This window comes from Dipodomys spectabilis, unplaced genomic scaffold (assembly GCF_019054845.1).
Source record: "Dipodomys spectabilis isolate Male_0828 unplaced genomic scaffold, ASM1905484v1 ptg000043l, whole genome shotgun sequence".
Taxonomy (NCBI): Eukaryota; Metazoa; Chordata; class Mammalia; order Rodentia; family Heteromyidae; genus Dipodomys; species Dipodomys spectabilis.
In genome coordinates, this window is record NW_024870720.1 from 7,139,035 (window position 1) to 7,156,680 (window position 17,646).

The following is a 17,646-nucleotide window of genomic DNA, read 5'->3' on the forward strand; positions in this document are numbered from 1 at the left end:
GGAAAAAAAGAAAACGTCCCAGCATTTTCAAACGCTCAGACGCAGCTGCCCTTTCATACCGCAAACAAGTGCAAATACTACGAAAGAAGGTGTGACACCTAGACTGAACACTGCTCCCAAGGACACGGCCTCGCGCGCCTCACCCTCCCGGCAAGAGAAAACAACTCAGGCCCCCGCGAGGACCGCGCAGGAACCTCGGGCCCCGGAGCCAATTCCCGCCTCCGACACGCCAACAGTGCGCGCCAGTTGTGATTTCTTGCTAATTTCTCAGCGCCACGATTGGCTTCTTAAAAGTGAAAATTTTTCTCAGGCGCCTATCAGGGCTCACAGAACCCACATCTCGAGGACCAGTCTCCAGTTTCAACCAATCAGAGTTCAGGCAGGAAGTTGAGCGGCTCTACGAGAACCCGAGACGCCCAACTTCCCGGCTCTTCGCTCCGCCTCCAACACGTGACTACGTCCTTGCCTCCGCCTTTTACTGTAGGAGGGCTCCAGCGAAGCCCCGCCTTCTGGGCCCCGCCTCTCATGTAGTACTCGCTGATTGGTCGCTGCTCGCGCGGTCTCCTGGGTGACGGGAACGCTCTACCCTTCTTGGAGGAGACCAGGTGCGCCTGCGCACTTCCTACATCGCTTGGCTGCTGGAGCTTTGAGATGAAGGTAAGTAATTTATAAATGCCTGGGTAATGGTGGGGCGTGACCGCTGACTCCCCTCCGTCCGCAGAGCGCCGAGAGAGGGGGTGCCGCGTCCCCTCCTCTGGAGTGCGTGAGGAGGAGGGGAGAGCTGGGGGCTCCCGAGGAAGGGCCCAGCGAAGTTGAAAGAACAAGGGAGAAGGAAAGAAAACAGCGGAGAAGGCGGGGAGCCAGGCCTCTGGACTTGGACCGCGACCCGAGCCAGCGCCGCGGGCACCGGGGACCCTGCCGGGCGGGAACCAGCCGGCCGGAGCGGACACCCGGACTGCAGCGACGGGCCGCTGTGCTCGTGTTTCTTATGGCTGACCTCCTCGCAAGCCGTGCAGAGTCTCGGCGGGGAGGGAATAAGAATCCAGAATTGCATTGCCTGTGACTGGATCGATCCGTTTACAGGGCGAAATCTGCGCGCCCTCCTCGGCACTCGGGCGTTTCTAAGCCTGGTCCTGCTGTGAATCCCACCCCGGGGGCCCTGGTCCCCAGCAGGACCCTCCATCCTGCGGGTGGAGAGCCCATTCTAAAACTCACCCCATTGCTTCGTGGAGATTGGACTTGACAGGCCAGCAACCATAACTCACAATTTTTGTGATGTATTAGAAGTGAAGAGCTCTTCTCGATGAGCATTCTGCGCTTGAGGTCATTTCAGAGACTCGCTTTAAACCCTAGGGCTAAGAAGCGGGAAAACAACATTTCAACCTTGGTTTTCGGATTGCAGAGCTAGTATTTTCTCCTCTGCATTGAACCTAGAGCATCACTAGAGCAGCGCGAGAGAAAAATAATATGTAAGATCACAACCAGAAGCAGGTCTGTCATGAAGATAATGAAGTTCAAGTTTCAGGATTCCTTGCTTTCATGAAAAAGTAGTTACAAAAGTCCAAGAGTAGGATGCTGGTAAATTCTTTTTTTCCTTATGAACATCTCTACAAAATGTTTTTCTTGTGATTCTAGCACACTTGAATGGAGTTTGATTTCAATGTTAGTACATGAAATGATCATTGAATGGTGTCTAATTTCAATTCCTGGAAGAATTTTTTTTATCCCCCTATCGGTAGGGCTTGAATTCTGGGCCTGGGCGCTGTCCCTCAGCTCTTCAGCTCAAGGCGAGCGCTCTACCACTTGAGCCACAGCGCCACTTCCAGTTTGCTGTTGGTTTATTGGAGATAAGAGTCTCACGGACTTTCCTACCCGGGCAGGCTTTGAACCGTGATCCTCAGAGCTCAGCCTCCTGAGTAGCTAGGATTACAGGCATGAGTCACCAGCGCCCGGCTCCTGGGAAAATTTTTTATTGTCGCCCAGAAGTGTATCTCTGTTTAATCTGTAATTTAATACTAACATCTAATATTTTTCACTGAAGCTCATGTCCCTAGGTGTTGAAGACCCACATTGTTTCGTATACGTATAATGTGAGCCAAAGTACTTGTAAACTTTTTGAAGCCATATTAAAAATGGTTACACAGGTTACAATGGTTGCTCAGTAAATTCAAATTATGAGTTCAATGTGCAATCAATATAAAAGTAATGATATAGTTTGCATTCTTTTTAGTCTTTGAAATATGATATCCATAGCACATCTAGATTTGATTTGCTCATGTTTCAGGTCCTTAACAGCTACATGTGGTTTGTGACTTCTAGATTGAATAAGTAGAAAGAGAAAGCCAGGTAGCAGTGGCTCACACCTATATTCCAGCTCCTCAAGAAGCTGAGATTTGAGGACTGCGGTTTAAAGCCAGCCTGAGCAGAAAAATCCAAGTGACCCTTATCTCCAATTAGCCAGCTAAAAGCTGGAACTGGAGGTGTGGCTCAGGTGGTAGAGTATCAGCCCATAAATGAAAAAGCTAAGAGAGATCTCAAGGTCCTGAGCTCAAGCCCCAGGACCAGCATAAATAAATAAATAAATAGGAATTGCTATGTCATCTACCTGATATCAAAATTAAATACTTCATGATGAAATAAATATAACTAGTGAGTAAAGGAAGAACATTCTTTTGAGATACAGACATATAAATCTTAAAAATCACTAAATATTTTTATTAAAGTATCACATTTTAAAATAGTAATATTGTTCAATTTAATTCCCCCAAATCTGTACAGTAATTAACTAAAAATCAAGTTTAAATTGTTTTCATCTTTTTTTGGGAGGGGGGGGAGGGTCCGGTCATGGGGCCTGAACTCTGGGCCTGGGTGCTGTCCTCAGCTCTTCAGCTCAAGGCTAGCGCTCTACCACTTGAGCCACAGCACCACTTCTGGCTTTTTTCTTTTTGCTTATGTGGTGCTGAGGAATCAACCCAGGGCCTCAGGCATGCAAGGCAAGCGCTCTACCACTGAGCCACTTTCCCAGCCCTGTTTTCATCTTTAATGTGTATAAAACACTAAATTATACAAAAAAAGTTTTTATACCAAACACCTTGTGTGTTTTGCCTATGGCAACGACTAGGGGCTTCATTGGTTGGTTTTGTTTTGTTTCGTACATAAGTCTTGGAGAATAAACATTATCACAACCCTTTACCATCCACAATTCTTCCTTTTTTCATGATTATAATTTTTTTTTCTTTTTTGTCAGTTGTGGGGCTTGAACTTTGGGCCTAGGTGCTCCACCACTTGAGCCACAGCACCACTTCCAGTTTTCTGGTGGTTAACTGGAGACAGGAATCTCTCTGGGGGCTGGGAAGGTGGCTCAGTGGTAGAGCACTTGCCTTGCATGCTTGAGGCCCTGGGTTTGATTCCTCAGCACCACATAAGCAAAAAGAAAAAAGCCGGAAGTGGCGCTGTGGCTTATGTGGTAGAGTGCTAGCCTTGAGCTGAAGAGCTGAGGGACAGCACCCAGGCCCAGAGTTCAGGCCCTATGACCAGACTAAAAAAAAAAAAAGTCTCTCTGTTTTTCCTGCCTGGGGTGGCTTCAAACTGCACTCTATCCTCAGATCTCAGCCTCCTGAGTAGCTAGGATTACAGGTGTGGGCCATTGGTGCTCAGCTATCATGATTTTTTTTTTTTGGTCCGGTTGTGGGGCCTGAACTCTGGGCCTGGGCACTGTCCCTCAGCTCTTCAGCTCAAGGCTAGCGCTCTACCACTTGAGCCACAGCGCCACTTCCGGCTTTTTTCTGTTTTCTTATGTGGTGCTGAGGACTCGAACCCAGGGCCTCATGCATGCAAGGCAAGAGCTCTACCACTGAGCCACCTTCCCAGCCCTAGCTATCATGATTTTTTGTTTGGGTTTGACCCCATGTTTGGCCTTGACCTCAGATCCTCCTACTTGATACACAAGCACTGCGGCACGGGAGCCAGGCTCCTGTCTCATGATCGTGTTTTGGCGTCTTTTCTGACTAACCCCCGATTGTATATGTCTTCAAAATTAAAGATTGTGTTTGCTTTTTTTCAGCGCATTTTCTCACTGGTAGAAAATCTTGGCACACCAGTACAGTTTACTTGGCAAAAATTATCTGGAAACTATCTGGCAGTAACAGGGTAAGAAACCCAGTGAATTTTTTAAATTCACTGTGCTCACATAATCATGCCCTTATTATCTGCACTCTATCTGTACTTATTATCTGTTCAGCAGAAGTCCTGTGTGTCCCTTGTATGGTGGGAAGAGGCACTCAACCTACTGCACTAACATAGATCCTTTTATAAATCCTTTTCCCAGAGGATAGGAAACTATAGTGAAAGAATGCTGAAGTTACTTGGATAGTAGCTTAATTTAGATAGATGGATAGATAGATGGATAGATGGATAGATAGATAGATAGATAGATAGATAGATAGATAGATAGATAGATAGATAGATAGATAGATAGATAGATAAAGAAATACTTCAACCTTATCTTTATATTCTAATTGCTTCTAGAGCTGATCACATTGTGAAGATCTTTGATCGTCATGGTCAAAAAAGAAGTGAAATTAACTTACCTGGGTAAGTACAGAGACAGATAAAAATTTACACGCTTAGATGCTTAAAAGATATTTTTTAAATTTTTTATTATGAAAATACCATACAGAGGAGTTACAATTACATGTGCAAATTTTTTTTAAGTAGTCTTAAAATCAAGTAGAATTTTATCACATAAATTGCTTCATATGTTTTGCTTTCCCCATTTACAAAGAGATTGGCTTATTTATGCCAGAAATGGTTAAGGAAATATATGCATATTAACATACACAATCAGAGAGAAACTTTATAGAAAAATTGTGAGTCTAAAATAAGCACATTTTGATTAGCAATACAACTTGCATATACTTTAGTATTTCCTCTCTGATGAAGTGTTGCTTTCAACCTACTTTGTAAAAAACGAAGATGTTATTTTTATCCACTTTCAGGATCCATTCTAAGAGTAATTTAGGCATTTATAATGATTCAGTGTAGCTGTCACCTACATTAGTTATTCCAACAATCTCAGCAGTTATTAAGGTATATAAAGTTTCTCAACTAAGCTGCTGTTAAAATTCCCATTTGCTTTCTGTAGTTTCTTGACTTTTCTGCAAATCACATGTTTCAAGTCTCTTGGTCTCAAGCCCTTTCCACCTCCTGCCCTGCCCACTATCTGATGCCACCATTTTGACATTTCCCATTGTTCTCTTAATTGGTGCCTCTAATTTCTATATTCTGGGGAACAAAAGGTTACCATAGTCTGTCTAAATTAAGAAAGCACTGAGTAAAAATCTTCTTTGAGTAAATTGTATAAAATTGATCACCTAATCTCTGGCATCTATCTTGGTTACATAATTCTTTCACTATATTTATAATAGCTGAATCTGATCAAAAAACAAATACTATTAAAGTTTGTTTTTAATTGAAAGATTTTTATCAACAATTTTGACTTTTCACTTTCATATTCTCAAAAGTTTTGAGAGTATAGGAAATTAGGATACCCAAATATATTTTAACAATTTGACAAATAAAATAATTGAAGATATTTGTACTTTAAGTGTAAATCAAGGTATGACTTAGCCCTTATCCAAGAGCAGAATCTCAAAATGAAAAATAGCATTATAGGGAGGAAGAGGCTGGATCTTTTTCAAATCTTGATAAATTTTACATTTTAAAAAGTTATAACAGATTTTAGATAATCTTAAGCAATAAGAGGAAGTGGCACTGTGGCTCAAGTGGTAGAGCCCTCGCCTTGAGTTGAAGAGCTGAGGGACAGTGCCCAAGCCCAGAGTTCAAGCCCCACGACTGACCAAAAAAAAAAAAAAAGGCTGCAGATGATCTTAAGCAATAAGAATAGAGCATTTCCTGCCTTATTATAAGTTATAACTTTAAGTGACCACTCTCCTTATTCCACAAAGATATACAATGAACATAATCCTTTCTGATCCCTTCAGAATTCATTCTTCCCACTGTTTGTTAGCCTATGTCTGACCAGCTTTGTTTACCTCACTTGCAGCTTATCTAGGCATAATTTCATTTCTTTCATTAATAGGGTTTGAACTAATGGCCTTGTGCTCTCACTCAGCTTTTTCTATTCACAACTGGAGTTCTACGTGAGCCTCTAGTTCCAGCTGTTTACTGGTTAACTGGAGATATTCTTCCAGGCTGGCTTCAAACCTCAGTCCTCAGATCTCAGCCTCCTGAGAAACTAAGTTTATAGGCACAAGCCACTGTCATCTACTTATAATTTCATTTCTTATAGTACCTTTTTTCCTCTGTAAATATGAGATAACAATTACATATGAGTTAACAATTACATGTAGTGCTGGGCACTGGTGGCTCACGCCTATAATCCTAGCTACTCAGGAGGCTGAGATCTGAGGATTGAGGTTCAAAGCCAGTGTGGGCAGGAAAGTCCATTAAACTCTTATCTCCAATAAACCACCAGCAAACTGAAAGTGGCCTGTGGCTCAAGTGGTAGAGCACTCGCCTTGAGCTGAAGTGCTGAGGGACAGACCAAGCCCTTTATAGCATTCAAGAAAAATCTACTCATTTATTAGATACAAATTTTATTTAGAAGTGGAAAGTAGAGGTATGTCTCAGCAGAGTGTCAGCCTTGAGCAAAAAAGCCAAGTGAGAGTATGAAGCACCGTACTGACTCTCATGTAAAAAAGAACAAATTATATTTAATGTAGTACATGAAAATAGAATATTAAAAATGTGGGCTGGGAAGATGGCTCAGTGGTAGAGTGCTTGCCTTGCATGCATGAGGCCCTGGGTTCGATTCCTCAGCACCACATAAGAAAAAGCCAGAAGTGGCGCTGTGGCTCAAGTGGTAGAGTGCTAGCCTTGAGCTGAAGAGCTGAGGGACTGTCGGGAGCCCTAAGCTTGACTATCTCGCTGGAACATCTCGAGGCTGTTTATAGAATCCGGTCCTTTCATCCTGCCCCAAACAAACACCAGGTAGCTGCTAAGGACCACCTTTTCACACTGCCCTCAGCAAGCATCCTGCAGCTGCTAAGGCCAATGAAAAAGCTTCCTTATTCTAAGCATATAAATACCCCTGTGTGAAAAATAAAAATTGGCAGCTTGATCAGAATCCTTGTCTTGCTGTCATTCTTCGTGTCTCTTGTCCCTTCATTTCTTCTCGCTTAGGTTCACTGCCCTGGTTGAAGTCCTGCGGGTCGGGACAAGGGACAGCACCCAGGCCCAGAGTTCAGGCCCCACAACTGACAAAAAAAATTAAAAATTAAAAAAAAAATGTTCCACTGCCTCAAAAGCACACACACACACACACACACACACACACACACACACACACACAAGAAATTAAAGTAAGCAGTGAAGGTTGAATTTCTCATTTAATGTTAATGAGCTTTTCAAAATACAGCAAATGGTCCTGCTGTGGACAAAAGTTTTAAATAGGTATGTGAGTTTCCTTTCTGTTACTTTAAGAAAACTATATAGTAATGTCTGGCTGTCTTTTTAAAAGCAACTGTGTGTCTATGGACTGGGATAAAGATGGCGACATCCTAGCAGTAATCGCTGAGAAATCTAGTTGCATTTATCTATGGGATGCCAACACAAACAAGACCAGCCAACTAGACAGCGGCATGAGGTGAGAGTTTTTCTGGCTGTTCAACTGGTGGTCTCCACACTTTATTTTTTTTTTTTATTTATCTTATGTTTTGGGGTTAACATTAGTAATTGTATGTATTAATGGGATACAAAGTGATACTTAACACATGCATACAGTATACAGCATAAAGTGGAAATTAGCCTTTCCCAACTGTTTTTTTTAGTTGTTTAATTTTAAATCTTCACTTATGACTATTTGTAGGACCGATGCTGACAGTTCCTGCTATTTTGACTTTAAAGATACCTTGAGTTATGTTCTTCTAAAAGCAAAAGCTTATTTTATTAATAGTATATGTTAATTATACATAACATAGTATTGTAGATACTATATATTATTTATGTATTATCCTTCTAATTTTATTCCGTTAATTAGAATAAAGCTATTATAACCATGAAATAGAAATAGCTTCTGGCTGGGCACCGGTGGCTAATCCCTGTAATCCTACTCAGGTAGCTGAGAGCTGAGGATGAAGGTTCAAAGCCAGCTCAGGCATACAAATCTGAGAGAATCTTGTCTCCAATTAGCCAGAAAAAAAGCATAGGGGAGATATGACTCAAGTGATAGAGCAGGAACCTTGAGAAAAAAAAAAAAAAAAACAGTATAGGAAGGGAAGGGAAGGGAGAAGAAGAAAGGAGGGAAGGAGGAAGGGGAAAGGGGGAAGAGAAGGAAAGGGAAGGGAAGGTTAGTTGCTTTCAGGAGATTACACTAAAAATGGCAAAGATGAAACAAAATGTCTCTGGGGAAGTATAAAGAAGTGATTGGCTGTGGGGATCTTTGGGTCTGGAGGTCCAATGATACAGTGAAGTCTCACGGTCCAGCCCTTCTTTTTTCTGTACTGACTTTATTCTAAGTCACATTCTCACCAGCAGCTGTAGACTCAGCTTATTCTTCACAAAAAGGAGCCAGGCCCTTCCCTCTTCCGATGCTTGTTCAGTTCCTCAGAAGTCTCTCAGTTAAGTAGACAAAGCATGAGGAGGATAGGATTGGGATGGACATTTCTCAAGAAGTACTGGACAGATGGCATAAATTACAGATCCCCACTAAAAGAGAAAAAGATTTCACATATGGAAAAACAATACTGTTATAACTAAAACTGCCATTGAAGCCTTAGGTAAGTTACTTAGTTTTTCACTAAGCCTCATCTGTTCGAAATGAGTATAGAAATGATATCTGCTTCGTGGTGTCATGGGGCCACAGGTGAACAGCATGCAATGACATACACACTCTGTTCAGATGTAAGCCTCCAGTTTATTTAGTTACTAAAGAATAATAACAGAACCCAGAGAAAGATAGATGGCCAGGAAGAACAGAGCCAAAGATGACCTTTGCCTAGAGACCCTGACTCCAAATGGCTCAGGAGCGGTAGAGTGGAGTTGCAGGAGCTATCTTCCCAGTGTAAAGTCTTTCTAAGTCTTAGAATGTTCATTTTTTTTCTTCAGCCTTTACACACTTTGGGTTTACATAAACACTTTTCAGAAAGCTCTTACAGGTACTCCACCCTCTGAGCAACACTTCCAGCCCCTTGTAATTTTCAAAGCATGTTGTCTTTCTACTTGTGTTTCCCCCATGTTGTTGAGAATGACAAGCACATGCCAGAACATGCAGCCATTGTGCTTTCCCTACAGCTGCGATCATAGGTATGTGCCACGGTGCCCAGCCACTTAGTGAGACAGAATCTTGGGAACTTAAATAAAGCATGGAGTTTCATCATCTAGTAAGGGGTGTGTGTGTGTGTGTGTGTGTGTGTGTGTGTGTGTGTGTGTGTGTGTGTGTTTTACCACAATTTAAAACATCACTAAGTAGACAAATTAATATCATGAGTCATCCTGACATTTAAGATTTCATCATTACTGAGTTAAAGTCTATATTTATTATATATTTGTTCTTTGAGTCTAGTAGATGTTAAGTCATCTTAAAGCATCTCCAAAATCTGTTTAGCACTTAATATTTGGAAGTTTAGTTGTAATTTTGTTCTTGAGTAGAGATTAAATTTATTCATGAAGTACTTTTTTTAAAAAAAGGATTATTTTGAGGTCATATTGTTACTTGTCAAATAATGTTAGTCAAATAATCGAAATCATTTATATCTCAACATCACAGGGATGAAATGTCTTTCCTTGTTTGGTCAAAAGTTGGAAGTTTCCTGGCTGTTGGAACTATGAAAGGAAATTTGCTTATTTATAATCATCAGACATCTCGAAAGATTCCTGTCCTTGGTAGGTGACAGCTGGAAACACAGCTAAATATTTGAGATGCTTTAGCTCACATTAAATTTGTGGCCTTGGATCCGCTGGTGCTGCAGCAGATCTGTCTCGGCATGAACACCATCCCTTGCCCAGCCTTACACAGCTAAACGGGAAGATCACTTCTGCTTACTGGAAATTTCTCAGTAACACATGTTCATTTTGTCCCCTATGGTAGATAGATAAGAGCCTTTGGTAGCTCTTTGAATGGAGCACATGCAGATTCCTAATTCGAATCCCTCATTCTGTCCAAATAGCAATTCGATCTAGGTTTTGGCCTATAGGTCTATAGGTTTTTGTCTCTAGGTTCATGACCAGACAGTGTTTGCTTTTATTTCTTTTTTTTTTTTTTGTCGGTCGTGGGCCTTGAACTCTGGGCCTGAGCACTGTCCCTCAGCTTTTCAGCTCAAAGCTAATGCTCTACCACTTGAGCTACAGCACCACTTCCTTGCTTTGATTTCTTGTTTGACCTGGTGTCAGGTTCTTTGGTTCCTCCAGATCTCCAAATATGGTCACTGGGCACCTGCCCTCTGAATACCCTCGAAGAGTGGGAGGGTACATGAAGATGGCCAGGAAAGATAGAAGGTGTGAAACCATGATGACACCTCAGAAAATCTGAGAAGGTGCTGCTCCATTAAGAACAGCTCATTGTCTCAATTATTTCCACGTGTATATATCTCTTTAATATTTATTTCAATTTTTGGTTTAATATTTAAATGTTATTTCTTATTATCTTTAGTTGTACAAAGAGTTTTCAGTTCAACATGTCAACTTATAGCACAGTGCAACTTTGTAAGCTTTTTTTTTTTATTACAAAGGGGTTTCAATTCCAGAACTCAGGTTATGAGTACAGTGCATCTTGATCAGTGTCATTCCTTCCATCCTTCTTCCCAACCCCACCCACCCCCTCAAGTTACCTAGCTGCACGTTCACATTATGTACATTGATTCTTGTGACTGTATTCATCTACGTTCTCTCTCCCAATCACCAGCCTTTATTTTCATTTTTAATGCCAAGCTAAGCAGTATTATCATTCAAGTTACAGAAGTCAACTTTTACCATACAAGTGGTCTATTTGTTTTCAGCAGACATTTTGTTTCCCATTTGCAGATATATGTAGAAAGTTGGATACTTGAAGTATAAAAAGTAATTTGGCTGGGTGCTGGTGTCTCATGCCTGTAATCCTAGCTACTTAGGAGGCTAAGATCTGAGGATTGCAGTTTGAAGCCAGCCTACACAGAAAAGACTTATCTCCAATTAACCAAAAACTGGAAATGGAGCGGTGGCTCAAAACTGTAGAGCACTAACCTTGAGCAAAAGAGGTCATGGACAACACCCAGGCCCAGAGTGCAAGTCCCACGACTGAGAAAAAAAAAAAAAGAGAAAAATAAAGAAAATAATTTGTCAGAGCATGATTACTTTTATATCAGTATTTGTCATATGTACATGATTTTACATCTGATCTTTATACTCAATATGAAATATTGATTCCGCTGACATTCTTGTTTAATAACTGTATAAAATAGGCCTGAGAAGAGTTGAGCTAATCACCCAACTTAGTTCCTCTAGAGAAATGTATAGCTGCCTCTCTTTTATCGTTGTGACTCTGTTCTTACTGCATGCTTGGGCATATTAAGGCCACCTGTATTCTCAAACTGGACATTTGAGGAGCTTCCAGCGGCTCTCCATCTCCGCAGAACCCCCTCTGCTGCCCCCTGCAACCGCTCTCACCTCCCTCATTCTCTTGCCTCCTCCACTCCAGCCACTGTGCTTTGAGCTGAGCCTCCCCAGGCCCCACCCACTCCTGCATCCCAATCAACTCTTTATATCATTTCTTGAATGCTTGCTTTCTGCATGGGTGCTGCCAGGTATACAAAATGAATGTGGACTCTTCTCTCAATTGCAGCTAACACTAGATCCAATAAACAGCAACTTTTACATCTTCAAAGCACTTCCTGGCTGCCTGGTTTCATTGCAAGTGCTGTCATTCATTCATTCCTCAGCCCTGTAAGATAGGTCCACTGTTCTTTCTAGTTTGTGGATGAGGTGACCGGGGAATAGACCCACAGTAAGTAGCAGAGCCAAGATTCCAAGGGAGGCAGTGTAGCTTCTGAACCTATGTATTTACCCATTCTTCTCATTCATAGAATTAACCTGGAGATTCCCGAGGGCTTTTTTATTCATTCATATTATAACTATTTCAGGAGCATTTGAAACTATGAAGATCAAATCTGCTTAGATCAAAGGCTTATCAGTCTAAGTAAAGATGACACTCCTGCTTTGGGATTTACTTCTCTTAAGACGTCATTGTTACAGGTTTGGTAATGTGACAACCAACACTCCTCAAGGAGCCTTTATATGTTTGGGCCTATGCTGTGTCCAGACAAAACTCTTATCTATACACAAACTGCTTTGTGACATTTCCAAATTCCTCCTTTGTGTATCAGCCATACCTGCCCATCACATGTTTTGTATGTATGTTAGTTTAGGCAGTATTGAGCTCAGGGCTTCATGCTTAGTTTTTAATTTTTTGGAGACATTTGTGTGCTTATATGAAAATCCTCTCTCTCTTTTCCCCCCTCAGGAAAACATACTAAGAGAATCACATGTGGATGTTGGAACTCGGAGAACCTGCTCGCCTTAGGTGGTGAAGATAAGATGATTACGGTTAGCAATCAGGAAGGGGACACAGTAAGACAGGTAACGCGGCGATACCTCTGTGGTCTGATACATTCACACTTTTCCCAAAATAATTTATCAAGCTAAACTATAACAATTAAGTCTCTTTGTGAGCTTTATGTATATAATTCCATATTTTAAATGACAGAAACCTTTCTCTTTACATATTGTTAGAATGTTTTTCTTTTATATAAATGCATTTTTAAAAATTACCTCTTGCTGGACATGGTGGCTCAACCTTAGTTACATGGAAGACAAAAACTGGAAGATTGCGTTTGAAGCCATCCAGGGCATAGAAGTTCATGAGACTCCATCTCAACTCATAGATGGGCAACATGGTATTTTCCTTCCTTCTCTCCTTTCTTTCGCCCTTTTTTTTGGTGGAACTGAGGTTCGAACTGAGGACCTTGCCCCTTGCAAGGTCTTTCTGTATTATTGCTCTCCCATTTTCTGGGATGCCGCGCGCCCTGTGTCCATCTGCATGGCTGAAGCTTGTACACCAAGAGCTCATCTGTGTTCCGTCCCTGGGGAAGAGCAGTGCAGCACGAGAAATGTGTAAGAAGCCTGCCCTGGAAGACACGTTTTAAAATTTCCATTATGTCTTACAACTGGGGCCTAATGCGGCCACACCTCACTGCTTCCAGGAAAGCTGCTCATTTAGTCGTACCAAGGTGACCGTGTGCTCTGCTAAGACTTGTAAATGTGAATAGCACCAGACAGTTAGCAGCCTGTCATCCAGCCCATGCAGAACAGCATGAGAAAGATCAGAGGGAAAACACATTGCAGCTCATCCACGCCTGACTGACTTGACTGAGAAGTTATAAGGGAAGACGGAAGAAGTAAATTAATTCTGTAGGTGGAAAATGTACCTCTGTTGTGGTGAGCAGACCATACTATGACCAAAGTAGATCTTAAGGAAGAGTCACGTAGGGCTATAGAAATGGTTGACTGTGGCAAAATTACTAGAAACTATAATTTTAAAATAACTTTTAATTATCTTGGAGTTGTGCATAGGAGTTTCAACTTAATGTGTCAGTTTATGAGTGAGTACAATGCATCTTAGAAACCTTCTAATTTTTTTTTTTTGCGGGGGGGGGGGGGGGGGGGGTCCGGTCGTGGGGCCTGAACTCTGGGCCTGGGCACTGGGCCTGGGCCTCAGCTCTTCAGCTCAAGGCTAGCGCTCTACCACTTGAGCCACAGCGCCACTTCCGGCTTTTTTTCTTTTTGCTTATGTGGTGCTGAGGAATCAAACCCAGGGCCTCATGCATGCAAGGCAAGCGCTCTACCACTGAGCCACCTTCCCAGCCCCAGAAACCTTCTAATTTTGATCATTCTGTTTCCATGCTCATTAGAAACTGAATGAAACAGTGCCAATGCTACAGCGCCCCCTTCTGGGCCCATGTCAAATACCACCAACCTACAGTCGGAGCTTTTTCTTCCACTGAGTCATGCCAGAATCCTAGGGTTCCCTATTACTTACACACAAGGGAGTTGATTCCCATTCTAGTCCTTAAGATGTCTCCTTCCAACATGACAGCTACTGAAGTTGCTGTGTGGTGGAGACCCTGCCTGCCTTAGAAGTCATTCTACATTGATCAGGGTGTGTGTGTGTGTGTGTGTGTGTGTGTGTGTGTGTGTGTGTGTGTGTGTGTGTGTGTGTGTGTGTGTGTGTGTGTGTGTGTGTGTGTGTGTGTGTGTGTGTGTGTGTGTGTGTGTGTGTGTGTGTGTGTGTGTTTCTTTTTTGATTTCTCCCACTCAGCATATATCTTCAGGGGTGTGTGTGTGTGTGTGTGTATGTGTGTGTGTGTGTGTGTTTCTTTTTTGATTTCTCCCACTCAGCATATATCTTAGTTCCTGGATCTGAAGACCTCTGTCTTTCATCACTTGGGGCAAGTTTGTACTCATTGTCTCTTTGAATATATTACCTCTTGCTTTTCTCTTCTGCCCTTTCATAGCAGCCATTAAACATGTGCTACACCTTCTCATGTCTCATTCTCTTCAATAGGTGCTTTTTGTCATTGGTATAACTTTTGGGTTGTTTGTTTATTGTACTGGGTGTACGCTTGGCCTTAACCAGACCTTGGCCTTAACCCCATCACTTTATTGCTTTTAGTAATGTTTTTGGGTAGTGTTGAATTTATGCCTGGGCTGACATGGACTATGATCCTCCTATTTATGCTTCCCCATAGTGAGGATGACAAGTATCTGCCACCATCCTCAGCTTTTAATGATTGAAATAGGAGTCTTTCAAACTTTATGCCTGAGATGGTCTTATACCTTGATCTTCCCATCTCAGCCCCCCAAGTGGCTAGGATTAAAAGTGCAAGTCAGGACCCTGGATTAGATTTACTTTTTCTTATTATTATCTATTCCATGAAGGTTTTTTTTTTTCCTTAATGACTCTACTTTTAATTTTTTTTTTCTTCTTTTTTTTTTTTTTTTGCTTTTTTTTTTTTTTTAAATTTTATTTTATTGTAAAGCTACTATACAGAGGGTTACAGTTACATGAGTGAGGTAATGAGTACACTTCCTCTTGAACATTGTTACCCCCTCCATTGTTTTCCCCCTACCATCCCCTCCCTCCCTCCCTTCCCCGAGGTTCTTTTTTTTTTTGATTGTGATTAAATGATTACATAATTTCAAAGTCACAAGTTCATTCTAACTTCCCTGGAGCAAATTGTCTACCACAGTCTGTAATATATAACAGTGTTCACATGTTATATACCATGTTTGTGATCAGCAGCATGGGGATATTTAGTAGTGGTTCAACCAGATGAGCGGGAGTTCTTTGTTTCTTAAGTCCTGTTAGTTTTGTCGTATCACCTAACCTTTTGGATTTAGCATCTACTTATCAGGGAGACCATGTACCGTTTGTCTCTTCGTTCTTGGCTTACCTCGCTCAACATGATTCCTTCTAGCTCCATCCATTTCCCTGCAAATGCCATTATTTTGTCATTTCTAATGGCTGCATAATATTCCATTGTGTATAGATACCACAATTTTTGGATCCATTCATCTGTGGTGGGGCATCTAGGTTGTTTCCATATCCTAGCTATTGCGAACAGTGCTGCAATAAACATGGAGGTACACGTGTCCTTGTATATTGGTTCCTGTTGTTCAGGGTAGATGCCTAGAAGTGGTATGACTGGGTCGTAAGGGAGGTCAATCTTTAGCTTTCTAAGGACCCTCCAGACTGCTTTCCAAAGTGGTTGTATAAGTGTACATTCCCACCAGCAGTGTAATAGGGTTCCTCTTTCTCCACATCCCCTCCAGCATTTGTCGTTGGCTGATTTGTGGATGTGGGACATTCTGACTGGGGTAAGGTGGTATCTCAGGGTTGTCTTTATTTGCATTTCCTTCACCACCAGGGATGATGAACATTTCCTCATGTGTTTCTTTGCCATTTTTATTTCTTCATTTGAGAAGTCCCTCTTTAGTTCCCTTGCCCATTTAGTAATTGGTTTGTTAGGTTTGGGAGGGATTAGTTTCTTGAGTTCCCTGTATATACAGGATGTTAACCCCTTGTCTGATATATTGCTGGTAAATATTTTTTCCCAATTAGTTGGTTGTCTTTCTAGCTTAGTTGCGATAGATTTAGCTGTGCAGAAGCTTTTTATTTTAAGGTAGTCCCATTTGTCGAGTCTCTCTCCAACTTGTTGTGACCCTGGGACTCTGTTCAGGAAGTTCCTTCCTGTGCCTATTAGTTCAAGTGTCTCTCCTACTCTGTCCTGCAGTAGTTTCAAAGATTCAGGTTTAATGTTAAGGTCTTTAATCCATTTTGAGTTGATGTTGGTGCATGGTGATAGGCTGGGGTCCACTTTTAGTTTTCTGCATGTGGCTGCCCAGTTTTCCCAGAACCAGCGGTTGAAGAGGCTGTGTTTCTTCCATTGTATGTCTTTGGCTCCTTTGTCGAATATCAGCTGGCTGTAGGCCTGTGGATTTATATCTGGATCTTCTATTCTGTTCCATTGGTCTTCGGGTCTGTTTTTGTGTCAGTACCATGCTGTCTTTGTGATTATAGCTCTGTAGTAGAGTTTGAAGTTCGGCATGGATAGCCCTCCCATATTGTCTTTATCCCCTAGAATTGTTTTGGCTATTCTAGGTCTTTTGTTGTTCCATATAAATTTTTGGACTGTTTTCTGTATTTCAGTGATGTACGTCATTGGGATTTTAATAGGAATTGCATTGAATTTGTATATTAGTTTTGGAAGTATCACCATCTTTACTATATTAAGTCGGCCTATCCAGGAGCATGGGAGGTCTTTCCATTTCCTAGTGTCTTCTGCAATTTCTTTCTTTAACTTTTTATAGTTCTCATTAAATAGTTCTTTTACATCTTTGGTTAGGTTAATTCCTAAATATTTTATTTTTTGGGAGGTTATTGTGAATGGGGTTGCTCCCTTTATTTCCTTCTCTTCCTGTACGTTATCAGTGTATAGGAAGGCAACTGATTTTTGTGGGTTTATTTTGTATCCTGCTATTTTGCCGAAGTGACTTATGATTTCTAAAAGTTTGGGGATGGAGTTTTTGGGATCGTGGAGGTATAGTATCATGTCATCTGCAAAAAGGGATAGTTTAACTTCTTCTTTCCCTATGCGGATCCCTTTAATGTCTTTTTCTTGCCTTATTGCCCTGGCTAAGGGTTCTAGGACTATGTTGAAGAGGAGTGGAGACAGTGGGCATCCTTGCCTTGTTCCTGTTTTTAGGAGGATTGGTTGTAGCTTTTCCCCATTAAGTATAATATTGGCTATTGGTCTGTCATAAATGGCTTTTATTGTTTTTAGAAATGTTCCTTCTATTCCTATTTTCTCCAGAGCTTTTAGCATGAATGAATGTTGAATTTTATCAAAGGCCTTTTCTGCATCTGTGGCGATGTGATTCTTGACCTTGGCTCTGTTGATATGCTGGATTACATTTATTGACTTACGTATGTTAAACCATCCCTGTGTCTCTGGGATGAAGCCTACCTGATCATAGTGTATTATTTTTTTTATGTGTTTCTGGATTCTGTTAGCTAGAATCTTGTTAAGGATCTTT

General features: G+C 41.5%; 1 protein-coding gene across 1 annotated transcript in view; it reads left to right on the forward strand.

Moving 5' to 3' along the window:
- The first annotated feature begins 584 nt into the window (after positions 1-584).
- The window catches only part of Wdr19 (WD repeat domain 19), a 65,531-nt gene continuing 48,469 nt past the window's right edge, over positions 585-17,646 (forward strand). Inside the window, exons 1-6 of the mRNA XM_042678327.1 lie at positions 585-657; positions 4,064-4,149; positions 4,528-4,593; positions 7,541-7,666; positions 9,788-9,903; positions 12,515-12,630. Coding sequence (XP_042534261.1) covers positions 652-657; positions 4,064-4,149; positions 4,528-4,593; positions 7,541-7,666; positions 9,788-9,903; positions 12,515-12,630 — 516 coding nt within the window. The 5' untranslated portion in view covers positions 585-651. The remainder of the gene's footprint in view (positions 658-4,063; positions 4,150-4,527; positions 4,594-7,540; positions 7,667-9,787; positions 9,904-12,514; positions 12,631-17,646) is intronic.